The following is a 24,108-nucleotide window of genomic DNA, read 5'->3' on the forward strand; positions in this document are numbered from 1 at the left end:
GAAGAGGCCAACGACTGTTGTGTCATCTGCAAACGATGGATGACGCTGCTGAAACTGGATCTGGAGATGCAGTCGTGGGTCAGTAGCATGGACAGGAGTGGGCTGAGCACACAGCCATGAGGTGTGCCAGTGCTCAGCGTGACAGTGGTTGGCTTCTGCTACCAACCTGAACAGACTGTGGTCTTTCCATTAGAAAGTCCAAGATACGGTTTCAGAGAAGTGTGTTGAGTCCCAGAGAGGACAGTTTCTCCACCAGCCTCTGGGGAATGATCATATTAAACACCAGTCATTGAACAGCAGCCTGGCATGTGAGGTGGAACAGGATAGAGTGAAGAGGCAAGGCTACAGTATCATGAGCGGAACAGTTTCTTCTATAAGCAAATTGAAATTCACAAGGATGTTGCCAGGGTAAGAGAGCTTGAATTATAAGTGGAGGTTGGGACTTTTCCTTCTGGAATACAGGAGGCCGAGCAGGGACCATATGAAGGTTTCTAAAGCCATGAGGGCTATAGATAAGGTGAATGGTCAGTCTTTTTCCCAGGAGAGACCTTTTCTGTTCTGTGCATCACCTTGATCTTTGCATCCTTCATTCACTATTTTGTTCTATCCTATTTTTGGATTCTCTCAGTAGACTATTAATTTTACCTTTCTCCTTTTTGCATTTCATCCTTTCCTTCACTTACCCCACCCTTCCGATTATATCCCCCCGCCCCCATCCCATCTTTACAGGGTTATTTCTGATCCTCTGTTCTCTCTTTCCACAGTGCTGGAAGTGTCTGTGCTCAATACTGAAGGGCAAGTGAAGGAGGTGATGTTTCCACACAGTTATCTAACAGAGAGCTTTATCCACATCTCCCCGAATACCATCAAGCAGAACAGCCGTAATGGTAAGTGTGAGCATCTTCAGACTGTTGACTTCCTTGCCCTCAGTTGCCTGCTGAGTGAGCAACTTGTTCGTTTAAAGGCTAGCATCTCCTCATTTTTGCCCCCATCCCAGTACCATAATTCCATGCTGCTTTCCCTCGTTCACTGAGCGAAGTCTTCAGTCATCAGGACATTCTTGGGGAGATCTCCGTGCTGGGAAATAACCAATTTGATCAGAATGGTTCCCATTATATTTGAAGGGCCCTCTGAGTTTACCAATTTGTGCCTGAACCTAAAGCTCACCAGAAGTGAGGCTGAGAAGCCGCATAAAGCATGGAACCGGCCCTTTGGCCCATCTTGCCACTCTGGGCTAGTCCCGTATGCCTGTATTTGGTCCATAAATCTGCCCAGTGTTCTTTTGAATGTTTGCATTTGTGATTATTCAAGGCGGCACGTTCAGCTTAGTGGTCAGTGCCAGAGACTGGGGTTCGAATACCGCACCCTATGTAAGGAGTTTATCCATTCACCCTAGGACTGCGTGAGTTTCCTCCAGGGGCTCTGGTTTCCTCCTACCCTGCCAAACAGCTGGGATTCTAGGTCAATCGAGTGCAACCAGGGAGCTCATGGGCCGAAAGGGCATGTCACGGTGCTGATGTCTAAATTTAATTTAAAAATGTAACGTATCAACAGTTTTCTCAGGTGCTCAGACAACCCTCTGAGCAAAAAAGTCCCTCTTTCTTTTTTTTTAGCCATACAGCATGCTGTTGTGTCCCTCTTGCTTGCCATCCTCTCTTTTCCCTTCACAGACCCTTCCAGCTGAGAGACTAAAGTATATGGTAAAAACTGCAGAAAAATAACCGGAAATGTGAATATAAACTAAAATTTGGTTTGCTTTCCATCACAAATTGTTGAGATAAGCAATCGTCCCGATCTTTCACATTCCCTCATGATCTGGAGCTCACAGGCAACACCTATGTTTATTACCCCTTCTCAATCCCACAGAACGGGCTTGATTCCATCCTGTACAGATCTATGATTCCAATTAGAAGCTATTTCAGACTCGACCACACTGGAGACCAGTGACTGAAGGTCATTGGTGAACCAGATGGGTTGCACAAAACTCTGATATCACAGTTGCAGTTAATGGAACCAGTTTACCTTTTTATATTCCAGATGCTTTTTGTAATTGGCTGTAGTGCACTCCCAGTAACCACTAAGACTAGGCTGAGGGAACGATAGGCTTTAATGTACAGAAAAACCTTGCTGGCCCAGATCCAGGTATAGGAATGGAGGGAAGGGAGAGGTGGCTCAACCTTTATGGCCCAGGACAATGGGGGAGGAGTCATAGGGTGTGAGTCATCAGTGGGCGAGACAGCTCCATATGTAGAGCAGTCAACTATATACAATGGAGGAAACACATCACCACAATTACTTAAAGTTGTCCAGCTGTTTTGGTGGGACTTAAATATACTTTGATGTATCATTGGTCCAGAAGTCTGGCTGTAAGTTCAGTAACTCTTCCATATCCTGTCTTTTTCATGCCCACAGGCACTGAGCAGTATAAACAGAATTTCTGGGAAATAATCAGGAAATTGTGGAGAGAGGGGTCACTGATTGTGTTGGTCTTAAGAACAGGCCAATGCTGTCAATAGTTTGTTACTGCTCTGTCCAACTCGTTACAGGAAACAGTTCTGGTCACCTCATTACAGGAAACAGTTCTGCCCTTCTCATTACAGGAAACAGTTCTGGTCACCTCATTACAGGAAACAGTTCTGCCCACCTCATTACAGGAAACAGTTCTGCCCATCTCATTACAGGAAACAGTTTTGGTCACCTCATTAGAGGAAACAGTTCTGCCCACCTCATTACAGGAAACAGTTCTGGTCACCTCATTACAGGAAACAGTTCTGGTCACCTCATTACAGGAAAGAGGTAGAAGCTGCAGTGGAGATTTACCAGGATGTTGCCTGGATTGGAAAATATGTCTTAGGAGACAAGGTTTGTAGAGCTTTTCTCTTTGGAGGTGACTGATAGACAACAAGATTCTGAGCAGCACAGATAGGGAAACAGTGCCTTTATCCCAGGGCAGCAAACATCAGAGGGTGTACTTTATCTGTACAAAGTGAAGGAAAGGAAGTTTAGGGGAGAGGTGTTTTCTTAAGCAGAGAGTTGCAGGTCCCTGGAATGCATCGCCAGGGCTGGTGGTGGAAGCTGGAACAATAGGGGTGTTTAAGAGTCTCTTAAGCCCCCTTTCACACTTGCAAGTGATCCTCGGAATTAATGGCCAAATCGGCCTTTAAAGTGCCAAATGTGAAAGCAAAATCAGCTCAATGCCACCGTCAGATGACGTCATCTCACACCAGAGATTGACAGCCTCAACCACTAGTGCAATCAGGCAAGTGTGAAACGGGTAATTGCATGGTGGGATTGAAATGACCCAAGTTTTTCCGTGTAGATATGAACTTTGCTGTGACAAAGTTACAGTGGGAGAGAGAGAGAATAAATAAATCGCAATAGCTGACAATTTTTAAGCAGCTTGGGAAAATTGGTAGGACTATTGTGCACAATTTATAAAGACTGTGGAAAAAAATAATGGCGGACCTGACTTCCCAGAATGCCATGCAGCAGAGAAACCCCTCTATTAATGCTCCGTGCAAACAGTCAGGCATACAGCCTTTTCTTTGCTGCATGGCATTCTGGGAGGGAAGGTCCAGCATCGCTTTTCCCCATGGTATTTATAAATTGTATGCAATTCTGCTACCAACTTTCCTGTGCTGTAAAAATTGTGCATTATAGCTTTCCTACCCTGTTTAAAAAATTGTCCGCTATCGCTATTTATTGCTAGTGCTTTCCACGGTCCCTTACAAAGGTTTATATAGGTCGGCACAACAACACAGGGGCTGAAGGGCTCATACTGTGCTGTACATGAAGCTTAATTATGTTAAAATTAGGTATGATTAATGTTGTTCCAATACAACATCATAATACATTGATCAGGATTTAGGGCAAGTCCACCATCACTCAATGTGTCATGATGTCACCAATAGAAGGTAGAATAGTCCTCACCTCAGGGATGGCTCCTCGCAAGTGTGAAAGTGTTCAGTGTCCCAGTTAGGAGTGGTCAAGTGTGCAAAGCCAAAGCCCTCATCCCTATCCCAGGACACTGAATGACCAATTTAGTGGGATGCAAGTGTGAAAGGGGCTATAGGCAGGCACGTGGATGAAATAAAATTAGCATTAATAAGCACAAAGGGTTTAGTTTTATCAGTAGGTATAAATGAGTTGGCACATGGGCCGAAGGGTTCTATTGGGATATATGAAAAAAAATGTCCAATCACGGATTACTGCAAAACCATTTTATGTCTACCACTCCGCCCCTTTTTCTTTCTCTCATCGAGCCAATTTTTAATCGAGCTTGCCACTTGAATTTCACAACAGTTTTTACTTGTTCACCTTCCCGAAGTCCACATCCAACCCGCCAGCTTCACCAGCCTTCCCTGCTACCACCTTCAATCAAGTTAGTTGGACATAGCTTTTCCAATAATTCAGCCACTGTTAGCTTTGTATTTACTGCTTTGGGATCGGGTCTGTCCAGATTTTCCACATTCTCAGGCAGTACAATTCAAATTTAAGGAGAATAAACAGGTAAATTTTGATTAATGAAACATTTTTTCATATAAAATACAAAGTACAAAAAGAACAAATATTGATTTGTTCATTTCCACAACTTCTGTGCATCTGTGATGTTTACACACCTACCCACACAAAAGCCAATGAAATTTTAAACGTTTGAGAGTTTTCGAGAAGGCCAGATTCTCAGGTAGTCTGGATTTCTAGCATCCAGATTTTTGGACTTTTACTGGACTTGGTTTCTTTACTTCTTCCTTTTTAAATTATGGCTATACAATAACCTTTGCACTCACCACATGAGCACTCCACACATTAAGACTATGCTATTGTTGCAATTACACCATTACCTTCGCCCTTTCATTCCACAAGCAGTGACTTGTGCTGCATTGCCTCACGCAAGAGGAGCAAAGAGCAGGGGTGCAACTGTTTGGGAGGGGGTAGTGGTGGGAGGGAACCGAAAGGTGAAGAGGAAGAGAACAGAAAGGGTAGAGCACTTAGAAGGTGGTAGAGCAGAAAGGGGAAGTGAGTGAGGGGAGAGGTCAGGAGGAGGAGAAACAGAAAGAGCAAGTAGATCAGGATGGGGAAAGTCTGAGGGACCCAGAAAAGGGTAGGAGGTCATGTCGAGGTGACGTGCATCCCCACATAAATATCTTTGTTGTATCCTGTTCTCCAATTAAATTCAGATTTCAGATTTGTTGTCAGAGTGCAACCCTAAGATTCCTTTTCCTGTGGGCTTGGCAGAATTACCACTTATTAGTAGTACAATAAAACTTTACTCAACGTACTCATGTAAACAAATAACATAAATTGTTCAATGCAGATAGAAAAAAACCAATAAAGTGCAAAAGAGTCCTTAAATGAGTCCCTGATTGAGTTTGTCATTGAGGAGTCTGATGGTAGAGAGGGAGCAGCTGTCCCTGAACCTGGAGGTGCGTGTCTTGTGGCCCCAACAGCTCTTTCCTGATGGCAGCAGCAAGAATAGAGCATGTGCTGGGGGCGGGGTGTAGACCCTTGATGATTGTTGCTGCTCTCTGACGGCAACATTCCCTGTAGATGTTCTCGATAGTGGGGAAGGTTTTGGCAGGGCTTTTCTCTCAGGGGCAAGTTGCAGTGAACAGATTTCATCCTGGATTGGATGAAGGAGGAGATGCTGAAGCCTGTTGTGCTTTCTGCAGGTGTGGTGAAGGTGGTATTAATTCTCTACAACAACCTTGGCCAGTTTCTGACGACGGAGAATGCCATGGTGAGGATGGGAACTGACAGCAGCAGCCAAGGGACCTCCATCGTCGTCAACTCTCAGATCATCGCCGCCTCCATCAACAAGGAATCAAGCCGGGTCTTCCTCACTGAACCAGTGATATTCACTCTGCAACACCTTGATGTAGGTATTAGAGTTTGGGTTTCACCACACACGAGCATCTCTCAGAGAATCCTGTAACAAAAGTCTACATCATCGCCACACTACTCAAACAGTTATAGCATTCCATGAACCTGTGGGATTGGATCTGCCTCTCAAATTTCAAAAGGATGTGCGCAGAGGGGGATGCGTGTGGGACTGTTTCACGTGATGCCAAATTTTTATGCGTGAGCTCAACAGCACATCCCCAGCTTCCAATCGATAACACACTCAACAAACATTTTTTTCAAAAGGTTTGCTTCCTGAAAAATAACTGGGGATTATGATAGACAACGTCAATCTGATAGCTTCAGATTTGCTGTATCACGTAGGAAGTTGGAGAAACATTGAATTAACTTTTTTATTGAATTTAGCATATTTAATTGCATTAGCTCAACTGACCTAAAAATGTTTTTCCACTGATTTTCATTTGTACTCAGCATCTGATATCTCTCGTGTCAGTGTCTGACCATAGTCGGCCAGCACTGATGGATTCCAGTTGCCCCGATACCATTTTTACATGGTCACAATGTCCTGGTGAAACCTTTCACCGTGTTCGTCACTGACGGCACCAAGATCAGCAGGGAAGACGATGGCATATTGCCCTTCGTGGTCTTTGTATGCTTGAAATATGACAGGAAATACAAAAATAGGATATATCTAAGAAATAGTATGTGATATAAAAATTTTAAGGGGATTTTCATGATCAGCAGCCGAAAGTCCATAAAATACACCCAAAAATGTTCAGGAAGCAACATTTTCAATGTCCCATATTACTTTCAGAGCACATTTCCAGACCCCACTGAGGTACCACTGTTTCTCTGCCAGCATTTACCTGTTGAAAAGACTTTTGATTATTGTAGGTGCAGATAATCTTTGCACAGACCTCCCAACCTTTATCCTGGGGTATGATGGTGACACCTGTCTGAGTGTTCGGGAGTGAATGTAATACACTGAAATAGTTCTGTTTCACTCACACAGCATATCATGAATAGTATTGGCATGTATTTCACAAGCTGTCAAAGCCACTTAACTATAAAAGAAACCATGCATTTATATAACACCTTTCCCATTCCCAGGAACTCCAACGTTAATGTGAAACCAATCAATTAATTTGAAGAGAATAATTGTTCATTGTTGTTTTAGTTTGGAACATTTAAAGGAAAGTCGCACTCTCCCTAGAATAATGTTAGAAGAAACTTCAGTCAACATTACAGCATGATGTGCCATCCTATATAAACCTAATCAACAATCTAAAGTTCCCTACCTCATACCCATAACCTATTTTTCTCACATCCATGTGCATTTAAATGCCCCCTCCCCCCACCACCACCACCACCACCACCCCTGGCAAGGCATTCCATGCATCTGAGAAAAAGAAATACCCTTGGTAATTCCCCAAAACTTTTCCTCTTCACTTTGTACAAATGTCCTCTGGAGTTTGTTATTTCCACCCTGGGAAAAAGGCACTGGGTGCCCAAAATAGAGATCTAGAAGATTCTGACAGGCCGATAAGGTGGGCACCCAGTGACTTAATAAAGTCACCTCTCATCCTTCTTTGCTCCAAAGAGAAAACCCCCAGCTCTGCTAATCTTGCCTCGTAAGACAAATCCAGACAACATCCTGGTAAATCTCCTCTGCATCTTCTCCATAGCTTCCACATAATTCTTGTCATGAGATGACCAGAAATAAACACAATATTCTAAATGATTCCAGAGATTTATAGAGCTGCAACATTACCTCATGACTCTAGACTAATGAAGCCCAGCATACCTTCGGCTTCCTTGACTATCCTATTAACTTGCGCAGAAACTTTGAGAGATCTATGGATTTGGATCCCAAGGTCTCTCCGTTCTTCCACACTGTTAAGTATCCTACCCTTAACCATATACTCTTCCTTCTTTTGACCTTCCAAAATACAAAAATCTTGCATTTATTTTTCTCCACCAGCTTTGGAAAATTCCGTAGAACATAATGTGTGAATGATCAGTTGATGTGTTATTGTGGAAGATCACTAGAGAAACAGAAGTCGGCTCATCGTCTGCTCCACCATTCTAATCATGAGCTGATCGACCCTCCCACTCAGCCCCACTCCCCAGTCTTTTCCCTGTGACCCTTGATGCCCTGATTGATCAAATGTCTGTCAATCTCTGCCTTAAAAACACCCAACAACCTTGCTTCCACAGCCAAATCTGACTGAAGACATTTTTTCCACTTCTCTGTTTTAAATTGGTCTTTTTATCCTGAAGTTGTGCCTTCTTGTCATAGACTCCCCTCCCATCTGGAAACATCCTTGCCACATCTAGTCTATCAAGGACTTTCAGCATTTTAATTGCCTTTAATAAGGTCCCCCTGCCTTCTGTACTCCAACGAGTACAGTCCAAGGGCCAACAATTGTTCCCCATATGCCTCTCCGACACTAGCATGCCTTTTCTCAAATAAAAACAGTACGAAGGTAGAGAATTGACTTGGAGGAAAGATGCAGGCCAAGTTTATTGTCTCTTCCTAAAGGTGGCACCCTGATCGTCCCACATGGAATTGTCAGCCTGGATTTGGTGTTCCCCTTTAAAGTGGGTCTTGAACCCATGAACTGCCAACTCATGGGTTGTGGGGGGGAGTGCAGACCATGCCGGGGAATGGATTGTACTAATGCTGCATTCATAGAGTCTGGGTTTGCAGGCCTGGTGTAGCATCAGATGGTACACTGGGGATTCAAAACTCTGCGCATGCTACAATCAAAGACAAACAAAAACAACCTGTTGGAGGAGCTCAGTGGGTCAAAGCAGAATCAGTCGGAGGGAAATGGGAATCGTCGCTGTTCTGAGTCAAAGTCACTCATCAGATCTCTTCACCTTGAAAGTGTTCTACCTGAAACGTAGACAGCTCCATCACCCCACCACTCTTGTACTGGGGCTATATGTAAATTGGAGGAACAACACCTTGTATTCCATCTGGGTATTCTCCACCGGATGGCATTAACATCAACTTCTCCAATCCCTGTTCAACCCCTCCTATCCTCTTTCTCTCTGTCTGGAAGAGGGGACAGAGTGTAGTATATCTAAATTCGGCGAAGACTCTAAATTATGCAGGAAAGCAAACTGTGTAGAGGATATGAGAGACTGCAGAGAGATATAGATAGATGAAGTGAGTGGGCAAAGAATTGCCAGATGGAGTACAATCTTATAAATGTGAGGTTATCCACTTTGGAACGAAAAATAGATCAGAATATTATTTAAATGGCAAGCGATTGCAGCGTGCTTCCATACAGGAGGACTTGGAAGCACTTGTGCATGAACCACAAAAGATAGGTTTGCTGGTGCTATCGAGAAGGCAAATGGAATGTTGGCCTTCATTGTTAGAGGGATGGAATTTAGGAGCAGGGAGGTTATGCTGCAACTGTACATTGTCCTGGTGAGGCTGCACCTGGAGGACTGCGTGCATTCCTGGTCTCCTTTCTTCAGGAAGGATGGACTGCCTTTGGAGGCGGTGCAGAGGAGGCTCAATAGGTTCATTCCAGAGATGAGGGGGTTAGCCTATGAGGAGAGATTGAGTCGTCCGGGACTATACTTGCTGGAATTTAGAAAAACTAAGGGGATCTGATTAAAATATGTTATGAAAGGCATAGATAAGATAGATGTAGGTAAGTTGTTCCCATTGGTGGGGGAGATGAGAACTAGAGGACATAGCCTCAAGATTCGGGGAAGTAGATTTAGATGAGACGGAACTGCTTTTCCCAGAGGGTGGGGAATCTATGGAATTCGGTGCCCATTGAAGCAGTGGAGGCGACATCAGTAAATATATTTAAGACAAGGTTGGATACATTTCTACGTCATTGGGGAGTTAAGGGATATGGGGCAGGTAGGTGGAGATCAGCCATGATCTCATTAAATGGGGAACAGACTCAATGAGCCGGATGGCTTACAATAAGTTAATAAACATAACATAGTTTATGTTCTTTTCTCACCCACTTCCCTTCCCTGTCAGAAAAATCCGCAGACCCTCCTGCACTGCTTCTGCTCATCCTGCAGTTCCACCCCACCCAGCTTCCTTGAGCTGCTGTACGAGTTGAAAAACACTATTGCTGGCCCGAGGTCAAAACTGCTTGTCAAATATCAACCTCCTTTTAACACTTAAATGTTGAAGTCCATGCAATTTTTTTTAGATACTTCGGTGTGAAGTGAAGGGTTATTGCCCATTAGTATGTGGATATATTGCATGTCACTTTAGTTTATTTCAATCAGAGCACTCTCTTCCAAGCCGAGCGCTGGAGCATGCAATGTGAACCTGTGTTTCTGTACAATACTCAAGAAGGTACCGCCTCTCAATTAAAGGATGCCCATGGGTTTGTCTGTTCTGGTGGATATAAATGTCTCCCTGGCCCCAATTTAAAACTAGCTGAAATTCCCTAGTTATCCTGGCCCCCAGTATGACCCATGATCCTACATTGTCAAAGCGGATTCATATAATTGTTTGCGGACCCTCGGTTTACGCTCATTAGATGTGACGTTCACCGAGATAATAACACTGACAGCCCAGAAGTCGTAGACTGTGAAGCACTTTACCTTGCTCAGGGGACAAAAATAATATTAATGAACGTTCTTTTCTTTCACATTTTCATTATCCAGTATATTTTTGAGGTTTTGAAGCAGCATTAAAGACCCAGATTTTAAGTATATTTTCCATTGTTTGCAGGCATTTCTTTTTTAAGTTTAGACATGCAGCACAGTAACAGGCCCATATGTCCCACGAGCCCGTGCCACCCAATTACACCAACAACCCCCGGTACGTTTTGGAGGGTGAGAGCACCTGGAGGAAAGTACAGACAATGCCGGATTCAGAACCAGGTCACCAGCGCTGTAACAGCATTGCGCTAACCACTACACTAGCAGTTCCGCCCTTGATAAAGGCCGCCCTTGATTTCTTGATGAAGTCTGGCCCTTCAGGAAATTACACCAAGCGTGTCCTGGCCGGAATCACCTTACCCCAGTATCATTTTCCCTTCGTGATTTATCATTTGCTTAACAACAGAAATTGGATCCAAGGATCATAATTTACAGTCTGAAATATGAAGACCATTCAATAAAACAAACAAAAGGTAATGACCCCTTAAGTTAAATTGTCACCCATTCCTCTGTACTGAGATTGTTTATTTTTGTTGAAATTTACCATTACAATATTAATTTCTGTAAAATTTCATCTGTGTAGACAGAGGCATCTATGAACTGTTGACTGCATTTTACAACTTGCACAGTCTATGACCTGATAACAGACATTTGCAAATGCCCACAGCCATGCTCAAGTTGGTTTCCTCCCCTCTCCCTCCCATTATATTTCCTCCCCTCCTTCCCATCTTTTTTTTCATGATCCCCTGGTCCATTTGATCTCTTGTTGCTTGCCTGGGGCCACTGTGGAGAAATCATTTTAATGGCACTGACTGTTTTCACATCATTTCTCAAGTGAGTTTGCTGCTAACATGTGTTGCAACTAAGTGTGTGTGTGTGTGTGTGTGTGTGTGTGTGTGTGTGTGTGTGTGTGTGTGTGTGTGTGTGTGTGTGTGTGTGTGTGTGTGTGTGTGTGTGTGTGTGTGTGTGTTTTCAAGCATATTTGTCCCAGTTTTCATCATTTTTGATTACTTCTGATTCGACATTAGGGCTCCCATTAGCACACATTTAGTGCTCTAAAAATACATGCTGTCCAATTACTAGAAACCTGCCTCCTCTCCTCACTTCTCAAGGCAATGGGATCCCCAACTTTTTTCCAAATTGATCAATGTCAATGTGGATTTTTTTTGTGAATCATGCCTCAGAGGCAGAAGTTGTAGGTTTAAGACTCACCTCTACTATTGGGCATTGGAGTATCAAAGGGATTGCATCCTTGAGAGTGCTGGATAGAGGTGAAAATATTCCATGACACAGTTGAAAGAACCAAGCAATCTCTGGTCCCGAACAATGATTCAGCCCTTAATTAACTCCTGAAAATTGATGTTATGTCTCTGTTTCACTGGGGAGGCTTCTTAAATAACTTTGAGATGCAAAATTCAAATAACAGAAGAGATTTTACTTACTGATGTTTTCCACCATCTCAGGAAACTTCACACACACTCATATACATATGCATACATATACAGATGTGCACTACAGTTACTACAGTGAGAAGGGTGTATTCTTACGCAGTTACAAAATAGTTCACATTACCTGCCTTCTCAAGAGAAAGAAAAATTTAGTCTTCTTTATCACTTCCTTTCCAGTGAAACTTAAGTAACTGAACTTGTACACTAGTTTATTTACACAACTATTTTAAATAGTTCTTATCGATATCGCGGCAGTATGTTGCTTTGCCATCTTCTGGATTTGGCTGCGACCGTTGGGCTCTGTGTTGCTGGTCCACTTGTAGGTGATGTAGCTTGTTGTGCTTCACCTGACAACTGCTGTGTTGATGTTTTGATGTTAGTGGTTGCGGTCTCTTCACTTGATGCCTCACTTGATTTTGGTGCTGCAGGGTTTGATGGTATTAAAGCTTTCTGCTTCATCACATCTCGTGTCAGCCAGATGTGAATTCTGTTCCTCCTCAGCTGACTGCCAGAGTCTGTCTCGACAATGTATGATCTTGGTGTCTCAGCTTCTCTGGAGACCTTTGCTGGGGTCCATGTTTTCAACATCGGCTCTTGAACACGCACATGCTGCCCTCTGATGTAATGATAACAAACCCACACTCTACAGCCAGCTTTCTGAATTCTAGTGATGTGACTGTGTTCCATTGTCTTGGGTATTCCTTGTTCAGCAAGGAGTGCTCTCATTTCTGAGGTGATAGTTGACGGTCTCAGGTCTTTCACCCTTTTGACGAATGGAAACTTAGAGTAGTAACTACTATGAGATACCACTCTTGATTCTTGGTGAACAAGTCTATTCCCACTGTGGGCCATGGCCTGGCAGGGACTTCTGTAGAAATGGTTTCCTCTTTTTGTTGTGTTTGTCTGTTGATCCTTTTGGACATCTTCTTCACCTGGATCTCATAATTGGCAACTGCAACTCCCGGCAGCTATCCAGACCTAGAATTGCTGGTCCATCTGCGTCTACCACGTAGAATGTAGAGGATGTTCTTTCCCTTATGGCAGCCATTGATCTTAGCTCTCCTTAGCTGCTTGATCATGGGTTCACCATAGGCCATTAATGTGACATTTGCTGTTTCCAATGCACCGTCTTTTGGATGCCCTTTTTCTATGTTCTCTGGGAGCATCTGGCAGTAGAGTCTGAGTGGAAGGATGTTGCTTCATGATCCAGTATCTTGCTTCACCTTTAGGTTAAATATCATTGGCCTATTCTGGATTGTCCTCTGTATTTGGATCCTTGTGTGCAACTCGCTTCCTTCTTTCATCTCACCCGACATCTCGTGAAGGTATATGGATTCCATGACCAGTATCTGGGTGTCGGGTCCTCATTGTTGTTTCCTTTTATGTGGTGGGTCTTCTTGTCTTTTTTCTTCTCTGGTGTTACTGTTTTCTTCATACCAGACTTGCCCCAATGTTTGCTTTACCACAGACTCTACATTCAGAACCGTATGTGGGGCATTTCTTTCGATCTCGAAAGGGTGTTGTCTGCCGCACTTCCTGCAGGTCCTGGGGGTTTGCACTTTCCTGATTGTGTTCTTCATAGCATCAACCCTTTGTTCTCTTTACTGTGGGTTGGTCTGCGTAGATAGGGATTTCATTTGGATCCTCGTGGTTTCGAAGGCTCTGGCTGTGTCTATATCTTCGGCCAGCTTCAAACTCTCCTTCCCTATAAGAGACTTTTTCACTTCAAGTTGGGCACTCCTCCATATTAGTTGATCAACTAATCTTTCCTCTATATCCTTAAATATGCATTTTGAAGCAATAATTTTTAGTCTAGTGAGGAAGTTATGAACAGTTTCATCAGCCTCTTGCATTAAGCCTTGAAATTCATAGCGTTTAATTCAATGATTGGACCTGGGTTCAAGGTGAGAAGCAAACTTTGCAAATATCTGTTGTGGATCATTTTTCTCCACCCCTGTTAGCTCCCAGCTATTAAATAAGTCAAGGCCTCGCTCCCCTGTCCAGAGAAGTATAGAACTGACCTTCTCCTCTGCTGTTGCATTTTGAAAATAGCTCTTGAATGCTAAATTGTACTTTTGCTGAAACTTTTTAAGGATTCATCAACGTCTTCAACCTCCCCGCCCATCACTGGGTGAACTGCTGTTGTTCCAGACATTTTTTTCAGTAATGTTTTTTTCTCATCTTTCCCTTCGTATTTCAGTGACTTCCAATCAATTGTATGGCTTTATTCCTGCTCTCTTACATGTTATGTCTCTGTGTTACTGGGGAGGCTTCTTAAATAATGTAGAGATGCAAGATTCAAATTACAGAGTTTACTTACTGATGTCTTCCAACATCTCAGAAAACTGTTCACACACACTCACTGTACAATACATATGCCCCACAGTGGTGCACTACAGTTACTACAGTGAGGAGAGTGTATTCTTACAGTTACAAAATAGTTCACCTTATCCTGACTATATAACAATTGATGAACCAGAAATTGTTCACCACCGTTGAGATTCTCCTACGTTCACCATGCTCTATCACTCTTGAGTAAATCTCTTCCAAGACCTCACCCAATAAAACTGAAGGGTCAAGATTTAAAATGTATACAGGGATAGAGCTTGTGATAGCAAATAGTAAAATTGAAGAGATCGTTAAAAATGTTCAGGATTGGTAGGTTCATTGGTCACGTGGGCGTATTCGGGCAGCTTGGCTTGTAGACCTAAAGGGCCCTGTAGGTATGCTGAAATTCTACATTTAAAATAAAAGTATAAAATTAAAATCAAATGGATCCTTTGAGATGTTCAGGGGTAGAGAAGGGCATCTGAGACACTGGGATTTTTTTGATGAAGAGGATGGAGTTGGAAGGGGATGTTAAGCTGAAAAGAACATGAAATAAGTTGAAAACCTGAACTTGTAATCGTTGGGAGTTTAAACGCTGTTCTCTTTCAGTCAGAAAACCACTTCAACGCAAACTGCTCTTTCTGGGATTACTCTGAGCGCTCCATGATGGGGTTTTGGTCGACGCAAGGCTGTCGGCTGATTGAAAGCAACAAGACTCACACAGCTTGTGCATGCAGTCACCTCACCAACTTTGCAGTGCTGATGGCTCACAGGGAGATTTTGGTAAGTTGCTTTGCTGCCCTCTAACTGTCAAGCCCGACTTTTACCGTTCATTTGCATTTGCTGTGGGTAGCTCTGGCAAGTCTTGCTGACTAAATTGTCGGAGCTGAGGGTTGATACATACGCAAGCGCGCTGGAGAAACTCAGCAGGTCCTGCAGTGTCCATAGAATATATAACCAGCCCTCAGGGAAATGAGGGTTGACAAGTTGAGGGACCACTTTAGGGTCTTGAAAGAAGTGGTTAAAGGGGTGGTGTTAATCAGTTTGGAAAATGACAAACGCTAGTCATGTTACATACAAATGAACTCATCATCTATCAAAGGCAAAATGTTAGAGGTTCATGTTAAATATATTTATTAGGACGGTACTTTGAAAAAAGTTCAAGGCCATCACAGACTCAACATGGTTCATGTTTGAGTTCTGTGGAAAACTAATATGCTATGAATAAGGGGAAACCTGCGAATGTGCTGCACTTAGATTTCCAAGGGCATTTGAGATGGTGTAACATCAAAGGTCATCATAGAAAATAAACGCTTGCATGAATTATTTTGGCATGGACAGAGGATTAGCAGGAGAAGGGGTGGAAGCATAAATGGGTCTCTCCCTGGGTGGCAAGGTTTTACGAATGTAGGGTGATTGCACAGAGATCGGTAGGTTAGTCATTGTAAAGGTGCACAGAAATGCTGCAGGAACTCAGCCAGTCTCGCGGCGTCCATCGGAGGTAAAGATATGTATTACCGACTCATCAGGCCTCAAGGTACAACCAAATAAGCAGAAGGAGAATCAGAATCACATGTCACAAAATTCGTGGTTTCGTAGCAGCGTTACGGGTGCAAGAATTTGTAAAAATAAATAAATTAGTGCAAAAGAAGAGGTAGTGGTTCATTGACTGTTCAGAAATTTGATGGCGGAGGGGAAGAAGCTGTTTTTGTACTATTGGATGCTCATCTTCAGGCTCCTGCACCTCCTTCCTGATGGTAGCAGTGTGAAGAGGGCAGGGCCTGGGTGATGAGGGTAGAGGCCGCTTTCAGGAGAACACAGCTTCTTGTAGATGTCCTCGACAGAGTGATGCCCAGGACAGTGCAGGCCCAGTTAACAACTCTAGTTTTTTTCCTGTCCTGTTCATTGGCACCCCCAGAGCAGGCAGTGATGTAACCAGACAGAATGCTTTCCGTGGGTAAACCTGTAGAAATTTGCAATAGTTTTTGGTGACATACAAAATCTCCTCAGGACTCCCCACGACATATAGCCACTGGTGAGCCTTCTTAATGATTACATAGACATGCAGGCCCCAGGTTAGATCTTCAGAGATGTGAATGCCCAGGAAATTGAAGTTCTGTACCAGATTTCAGATTTATGGTCAGAGAACATACATGACATCACAAACAACCCTGAGATTCGTTTATCCTGCGTTCACGGCAGAATTACCACTAATTGTTCATGCAGAAAAGAACTGTACACAGTGTAAACATGTAAACAAATAAAAGAACTGTAAACAGATAATGAATGTAAACAAATCATGCAATAAAGTGCAAAAGTAAGAGTCCTTAAATGAGTCCCTGATGGAGTTTGTTGTTGAGGAGTCTGATGGTGGGGAATAGCATCTGTCTCTGAACCTGGTGGTGTGAATCTTGTGGCATCGACACCTCGTTCCTGATGGCAGCAATGAGAATAGAGAGTGTGCTGGGTGGTGGGGACCGTTAATGATTGCTGCTGCCATCTGACTGCAATGTTCCCAGTAGATGTTTTTAATTTTGGAGAGAGCTTTGCCTGTGATGTCCTGGGCTTTTATGCTCAGGGGTATTGGTGTCCCCATACCAGACCATGATGCAGCTTTCCACCACATTTTGGCAGAAATTTGCCATGGTTTCTGGTGTCATTACTAAACGTCCACAAACTCCTGAGGAAGTATACCTTTTCCACTGCTGACAGCTCGATGAAGACTGGTTCGTGTACTCCTGATTTCTCCTTCCTGAAGTCCGTAATCAGTTCCTTCATGTTGCTAACATTGAGTGCAAGGATGTGGACGTGACACCACTCCACCAGCTGATCTCTCTCACTCCTGTACACTTCCTCATTTCCTTCTGTGATTCTACTGATGACAATGGAGCACAAAGGTGTACTAGGTATAAAGCGAGTGGGTACAAACCTGGCAAATGGAGTACGTACAATGGTGTAATGGGTAATACGGTGTTCAAAGAGCAGAACAGAGAACCATAATGATAATGAGTTTATTGGTAAACACATTGTACAATGTACACTTGCACCAAAATTCTTACTTGTTGCAGCCACACAGATACAGTACAACTCCAATGATCCAAAATCCTCATTTATCCAAAATTTTTTCAGTCGAACTGACCTCACAGGTTGAAAAAAATATTCACTTGTCATGAAATTAGAACGACGATTGTCCTCCTTTCAGATAATTCCCTCCCCTTTCTCGTTCCATTTCTTCTTTACCTTCCCCTATTGACTTTTCTCTCCTACGCTCCCTCTCAAACTACACACCACTGTCCCCAAGAAAGGGATTGGAAGAATCTCTTGTCCCGGCATCAAGAAGGAGAGCAGCCTCCCGGACAGCGGCTTTTCCTCCCCTTCCCTCCCTCTTCTCCCCCTTCCCTCCCTCCTCTCCCCATGACGCTGACCCCGAACCCTCCCTTTGGCCTACCACGGACTCCCCGGTGTGCGTGTTCAGTAGGCCCAGGGGAGGATTCAGGACTCCGGCATCAGGAGCTCCAGTGACTGGGGAGACAGGAGCCCGCTGACTCGCTAGTGAGTGTTCCACTGGCTCAGTCCCAGGGATCAGCGGTGACATTGGGTCCGTGTTGGGGTCAGCAGCGGTTGGGAGTGCTTGGTGATCGTCAGTGGCCAGCATTTTGTTGGTGAGAATTCAACCTTATTTTAATACTTAAAAAGCCTTCCCATGTTGTTTGTTGTTGTTTAAACACTGTTACAAGTGATTTGCTGCTGCTACTGGGCCATTTTCAAAAAATGACCAGTTCTCTGAAAAAAAAGTTTATCTGACAGTCCCAACCATTTTGGATAATCGGAGTTATTTGTAAAAAAATCATAGTAAAAGCTTATTGGATTAAAAGACTTAACAGATAATATTCACAGTAATTCTAGTTCAAATAAAATCATTAATTCAAAATCGGGTAAGAGTAAGATGTTTCTGGTGGTAGAATCTTGCAGAATCAATGAACAAATAATGTTCCTAAATCAGTTTGAGTACAAAAGTAGGAATGTTACGCTTCAATTACATTGAATTTTGGTGGTAATACATCTGGTGTACTGTGTATGCTGCTGGCCATCTCATTTACTGAAAAGGAATCTCAGGGTTGTATGTGACATCATGCATGTACTCTGACAATAAATCTGAACTTTGAAGTTTTGAACATCCGGTTGCTGCATTTGTATAGGGCCTTGGTGTTGGTGAGACTGTATCTCGAATATTGTGTCAGTGTTTGGTGTACCCACCCGAGACAAAATGGTTTTTGGCCATTGATGGATGGATACATCATAGTGCAGGGAAGTGAGGCTTTTGCAGCTGATGAACCATACTCTTTTTGAAGGACAGCGCAGGTGTGAGAGTCTGAACTTCTTGTGCTAAAAATGTGGGCGCTCAACAACCAGGTTAGTAATGAACCACATAAAACCCTCCAAATTTGACACAGAATGAAACAGTTCCTGTGAAAAAAGAAACCTTGCCCAGATTTATTTTGGAGATCAGGTGTGAAGCTGTGTTATTTAGTACTGTCGACTTGTCCCCTCCCATCCATTCCCTCTCTGGACTCTCTAGAGAGTGAGAGTTTCTCTGAGGAGTTTCAATAAAGCCCATGACCCCTGGATTAACTCTCTGGCGTGTTGATCAAAGCCACTCTTCATGAGGTGACTAAGTCATCAACCTGCATCTCCTGTGGGATTTCTTGGTAGCAAGCTCGAGAAACATCTTTGGCCAACTGTTAGTAGATTAAAACTCGTGTTTCCTTTCCCAAACTTTTATAAAACGCACCAGTCTTAGGGGTTAAAATTCTACTCCATTGCCTCAGTCACACGCTCCCAGGGTCCAGACCTTTGACAGTTCAACAGGCTCTGTAGGATTGAAATCAACACAGAAAACCCAAAAACATTAGGTAGCATCTGTGGAAAGAGAAATAGCAATTTAATATTTTAGGTTGGACCCATCATCAGAACTAGGAAAAAACACAATGCTGGAGAAATTCAGCTGGTCAAACTGTGTACTTTATGTAGCAAAGATTAAAAAAATACATAACTAATGTTTCAGGCCTGAGCCCTTCATCAAAATGTAGGCTTGATACCTTGATGAAGGGCTCAGGGCTCAGGGCTCAGGCCTGAAACATTGGTTATGTATCTTTATCTTTGGTATACAAAATACATTGTTTGACCTGCTGAGTTTCTCCAGCTTTGTCTTTTTACCTCAATCACTGTGTCTGCAGACTTTGGTGTTTTACTCATGTGATGCAGCAAGCAGACACAAAACACAAAAGACTGTACTACAGGCTTTATTCTGCCAAAAGTCTGTACACACCAGTTTCAGCTGTGGTGACTCCGAGTGACTGACTCAGGAGGGGATGGCTCAGGCTTATATTCGGCTCAGCTGATTCACAGCCGGCCAGGTGGAGTCAGCCCCCAGATGGTCTTTCTGTAGGTACAGAGATCACCCCCTGCAGTCAGCTAGTGGTCGTATCACCACAACTCATCAGATGTCAAGATTGGTCTTGTTCTAGTAAATGCAAGCAGAATTCCCACTGAAGTTGAGTGACACAAGAACATGGGTTAAGGATGAATGGGGAAATATTTCAAAAGAACATTGAGGGAATTAGTGGTGTGAGGGTAGAATGTGAGGCTGAATTTGGGCTCGATTTTGACATTTAAGAAAAATTTGGAGAGGTATATGGATGGGAGGGGTATAGAAGGATATGGACCAGGTACAGATCAGTGGGAGTAGGCAGAATAATAGAATGTGGGAGCAGGAAGATCTCGGGCTTAAGAGGAAAACCCTGAATCTTCAGACACTGTGGATGAAGTAAAAACAGAATGGTGGAGTAACTCAGCAGGTCAAACAAGGTAAGACAAAGACAAATGTACAGAAAAGACAAAGGTACCTAACCAGTGTTTTGGGTGTGAACCTTTCAAGGTATGAGCAAAATGTGGGCAGGCACCCAAACAAATAGGTGGGAGGGGAGTAGCAGGCCCACAGGCAGGAGGTAATAGCTGGATAAGGGAAGGAAGGCACAGCAGCAAACAGGGGGAGGGGGGTATGGCTCTGTGATTGGAGAGGGAAGGGGGTGGAGAGCTGGAAGACAGGGGTGGAGAAGGGAGGAAGAATGAAGAGTAGGCTGGCAGAAACCAGGGTCAATGTCAATGCCATCCAGTGGGAGAGTGCCCAGATGGAAAATCATGTTGTTCCTCCAAGTTACGGGTGGTCTTGGTGAGATAGTACATCCTGGTCATGCTCTGCATTTATGTACAACGTGCGCTGGGCAAGTAAAGGCTGGCAAGCAAGCCAAAGAGTTTGGGAATCGAATCCAAAGATATGAACACATCATGACCTTGACCAGCAGTTGAGAGATGATTTTAAAGTTCAGTCTCAGAAAGGTTTTGTGTTGAAACTCAAACCCTTTACTACTGTTCAAAGATTCTCAAACTCACAAATTCTTGTAGGTTTGTTTTCAGAGAATTGTTTCTTCATATGAATGATTTCCCTATTCTTGCACAACGACTTCACAAACCCTGGGAAGGATTACATGAAATGGCCATGTAAAAATGGGCACGGCAAAACTGTCCTCTTTTCAAAGGACAGCTGGAGTGGCTCTTTCTTACCACTGATATGGGCATCTCCCATGGTAAAGAAAATACAATAAAATAAGATACATCTCTCACTAGATGCTACTGCATTTCTGACTTCAGATGTTTTTTGGTGCATTATTAAAGTCTTTCTGAAATATCTTTATCACATGACATCACTGCTGTCTTTTATTTTGTTTCAAGTTCTCCATTTATGAGCCAATTCCTCCGACCTGTCTGCATAGGTCATTGAAGCAAAACCCTGTTTGTTGAAACAGTTTATAGATGTGTTTCTCTGAGTAAATAGCATTGTCTTCAATAAATGTTTGTCCAAATAAACCTTTTACTCTTTTTTGGAAGGTTAGTCAAAGGAATTGTGATCTCAGAAAAAATTTACGGAACTTTCTATAATACCCTACCATGCCTAAAAATAGCTTTCTTACCTGCACATATAGGAAACTCAGAAGTTGTCTGCATTTTCATGTGGATAGGTATCAATTTCTTTTACCAACATCATAACCAAGATATGTAACTGTAGGATGACCAAATTCACTTTTAGCTAAATTAAAAGGTTTATTGAACAATTTCTCTAATGAAAACATATATTCTTCCCAGGTTTCATTCCCCGTGACAAAATCACAATAGAAACATCCATATGCTCTAAATCTTGAGTCACAGAATTAATCATCCATTGAAATGTTCCCAGAGCATTCTTCATACAAATGGTAGAACATTGTATTCATATAAACTTGATGATGTTGTGAATGCAGAAATTTCCCTTCCTCTGTTTGTTAAGGGAACACACCAGTAACCATTTAATATGTCCATCTTCTTAAGAAATTTAGCCTTTCCAACCTTGTCCTCACAATCATCCACCCGAGGGATAGGATGTATCTATTTTTGTTCCTGCATTAACTTTCCTCTAATCAGTGCAAACTCTAACTGACCCATCTGATTTAGGCACAAGGACACAAGGTGAATTCCAATCTGAGGTAGAATGTCTAATAATTTCATTCTCTAACATGTGTTCAATCTCCTGATCGACCAGTTTACACTTTACAACATTCATTCTATATGGAAGCTGTTTGATAGGTGTTGCATCACCAACATCAACATCATGACAAGTTATTAAATTTCTCTGAGGCACATCAGGAGACAAATTCCTAAATTTTAAAATTAACTGTTTCATTTATTCCCTTTCCTGGGGATGCAAATGAGCAAACTTCTTGTCCAAATTCTACAAAATACTTGAATTAGACAGATGAACTGGGACATTTTGTTTGAAATGATGTTCATAAGAGTGAGTCTAACCCTTCAGCCTTACCAACAACCAATACTGCTTCTGGCTAACATCCAAGTTCTCAAAATAAGGTTTTGTGGCGCTTTGCGCAGTTGAACAAAGCACAGCCACCACGTTGAGGGTCGTTAACGACTGTTTACTTGAATTTAGTACGCACCCCTTTAAGGGCAGTGCTGGCTCAGTCACCACGTGCGTGGTGACATCATAATCGCTGCCCACGGCACACACTGAGAGGAAGGTTTTTGTCAGGCAGAACCCCTGATGGCGCCATTTTCCCATGGCTTCCCCACAGACGGTTCGCCATGAGAGAGTGTGCCACCACACAACTCCCCTCAGAACCGGCTACAGGTCCTGCCACTTGGGCGGGTGGCCTCGGCGCTTGGGCACGGCCATCTGTACCAGCTGTGACAAGTCCAAGTAGGCCACCTTCAAGCGGTCCACTGTAAAAAGTTCCTCCTCCCCTATACGGACCTTCGTACAGGTGCTGTAACAGTGCCCTCTGCGGTCCCCTCTGGATAAACACAAACTGTGCTGAGTCCAGTTCCTTGGGGAGGTGAGATGGCCGGACGCCATGGTGTGATGCGGGTGGAGGGGCCAGGGAGGCCAGTTTCCTGTGGAGAGCCACCAACAGGTTTGTGTCCTCTGGTGCTGTGTCGGCTTCTGGGCCAAAGAACTCGCCGGGCAGGAAGAATGGCCCGCTGTATACCAGTTCCGCCAACAAGACTTGCAGGTCCTCCTTGGGTGCAGTCCTGATCCCAAGGAGGACCAAGGGTTGTTCGTCTGCCCAGTCCAGGCCAGTGAGTCGGGCCCTGAGAGAGGACTTTAGGTGCTGATGAAACTCTTCATGGGCAGGGATATCAGGTGGTCTCCACTTCCTCATCACACATCTTCCTTGAAATAATATCTAACTGGCACTTTAATTTCATCATCTCTCACTTCAGTAAGATCAGGATCTATATTCTGCCCCTCTATTAACTCCTCTCTGGATAATGCCCAGTGGTTTTGCCACTGGTCTGCACTGGCACAGACTGCTGTGAAATCATTCTGTACATCACTGGCAAGCTTTTTCAACATAGCTCACGTTAGTGCACAAGCCGGATGTATATCAGAATCTGTCTTTGTCTCATCCACGACTGGCTTATCTATTAACTGCACTGCAGGAACAACTTTGCCCTCTGCCAAATCATTTCCTAATAACAACAAAATACCACCCAGTGGGAAACTTGATCTGGTTCCTATCTTAACAAGTCCATTAACTAATTCTGATTTCAACATGATCTTGTGCAAAGGTATCAACTCTGGATCATGCACCAACCCTCGAATCAAATTCATTTCACCCATGGAAGTCTTATCACCAAACTCCAAAACATTGTCTGACATGAGTGACTAGGGTTTCCCCAATATCGCTAAGGATTTTTAATATCACCATTCCTTTAAAGAGACCTTACCCTTTGACACAAATGTTTCAATTCCTCCCTAATTTTACCAGCAGAACTGGCCCTTTCTTTACTTCCTTTCAGTTTATCTCTTCGAATCCAATCATTTAGTGCTGCCTCCTTTTCCTTCTTTAACACAGGACAATTTTGTGACCAGGTTTCTTACAGTAGTTGCATGGACCCAAAGGTTTTTCCTTTCCTTGCCTCTCTTTTTCTTTACCTCTAGTACTAATTCCCCATTTATTTTCTACCCTACATGGATATTCCATATTACTTTATTGGGAAGTTTTATGGGGAACAAATTTAACCTTGTGAGTTCAAGCACACTCATCTACTAACTTAGCAGACTCCTGCCAAGTTGTCACTCACTTTTCATCTAAATTTGTTTTTATATCATTAGGAACACACCTTTTTAATTTCCTCAACTAACATCAATTCTTTTAGTTCATATTGCTTATTGGTCAAGCGTTGAAACTTATGGAGATAAAAGTGTCAA

The 24,108-nt window shown here is 43.2% G+C and overlaps 1 protein-coding gene across 2 annotated transcripts in view; it reads left to right on the top strand.

Moving 5' to 3' along the window:
- LOC138758567 (adhesion G protein-coupled receptor L1-like) overlaps positions 1-24,108 on the top strand; it is a 674,108-nt gene that overhangs the window by 527,775 nt on the left and 122,225 nt on the right. For both annotated transcript variants that reach the window (XM_069927669.1, XM_069927668.1), the window contains exons 12-14: positions 765-887; positions 5,670-5,875; positions 14,898-15,071. In XM_069927669.1, coding sequence (XP_069783770.1) covers positions 765-887; positions 5,670-5,875; positions 14,898-15,071 — 503 coding nt within the window. The remainder of the gene's footprint in view (positions 1-764; positions 888-5,669; positions 5,876-14,897; positions 15,072-24,108) is intronic.

Source organism: Narcine bancroftii, chromosome 3 (genome assembly GCF_036971445.1).
Source record: "Narcine bancroftii isolate sNarBan1 chromosome 3, sNarBan1.hap1, whole genome shotgun sequence".
Taxonomy (NCBI): Eukaryota; Metazoa; Chordata; class Chondrichthyes; order Torpediniformes; family Narcinidae; genus Narcine; species Narcine bancroftii.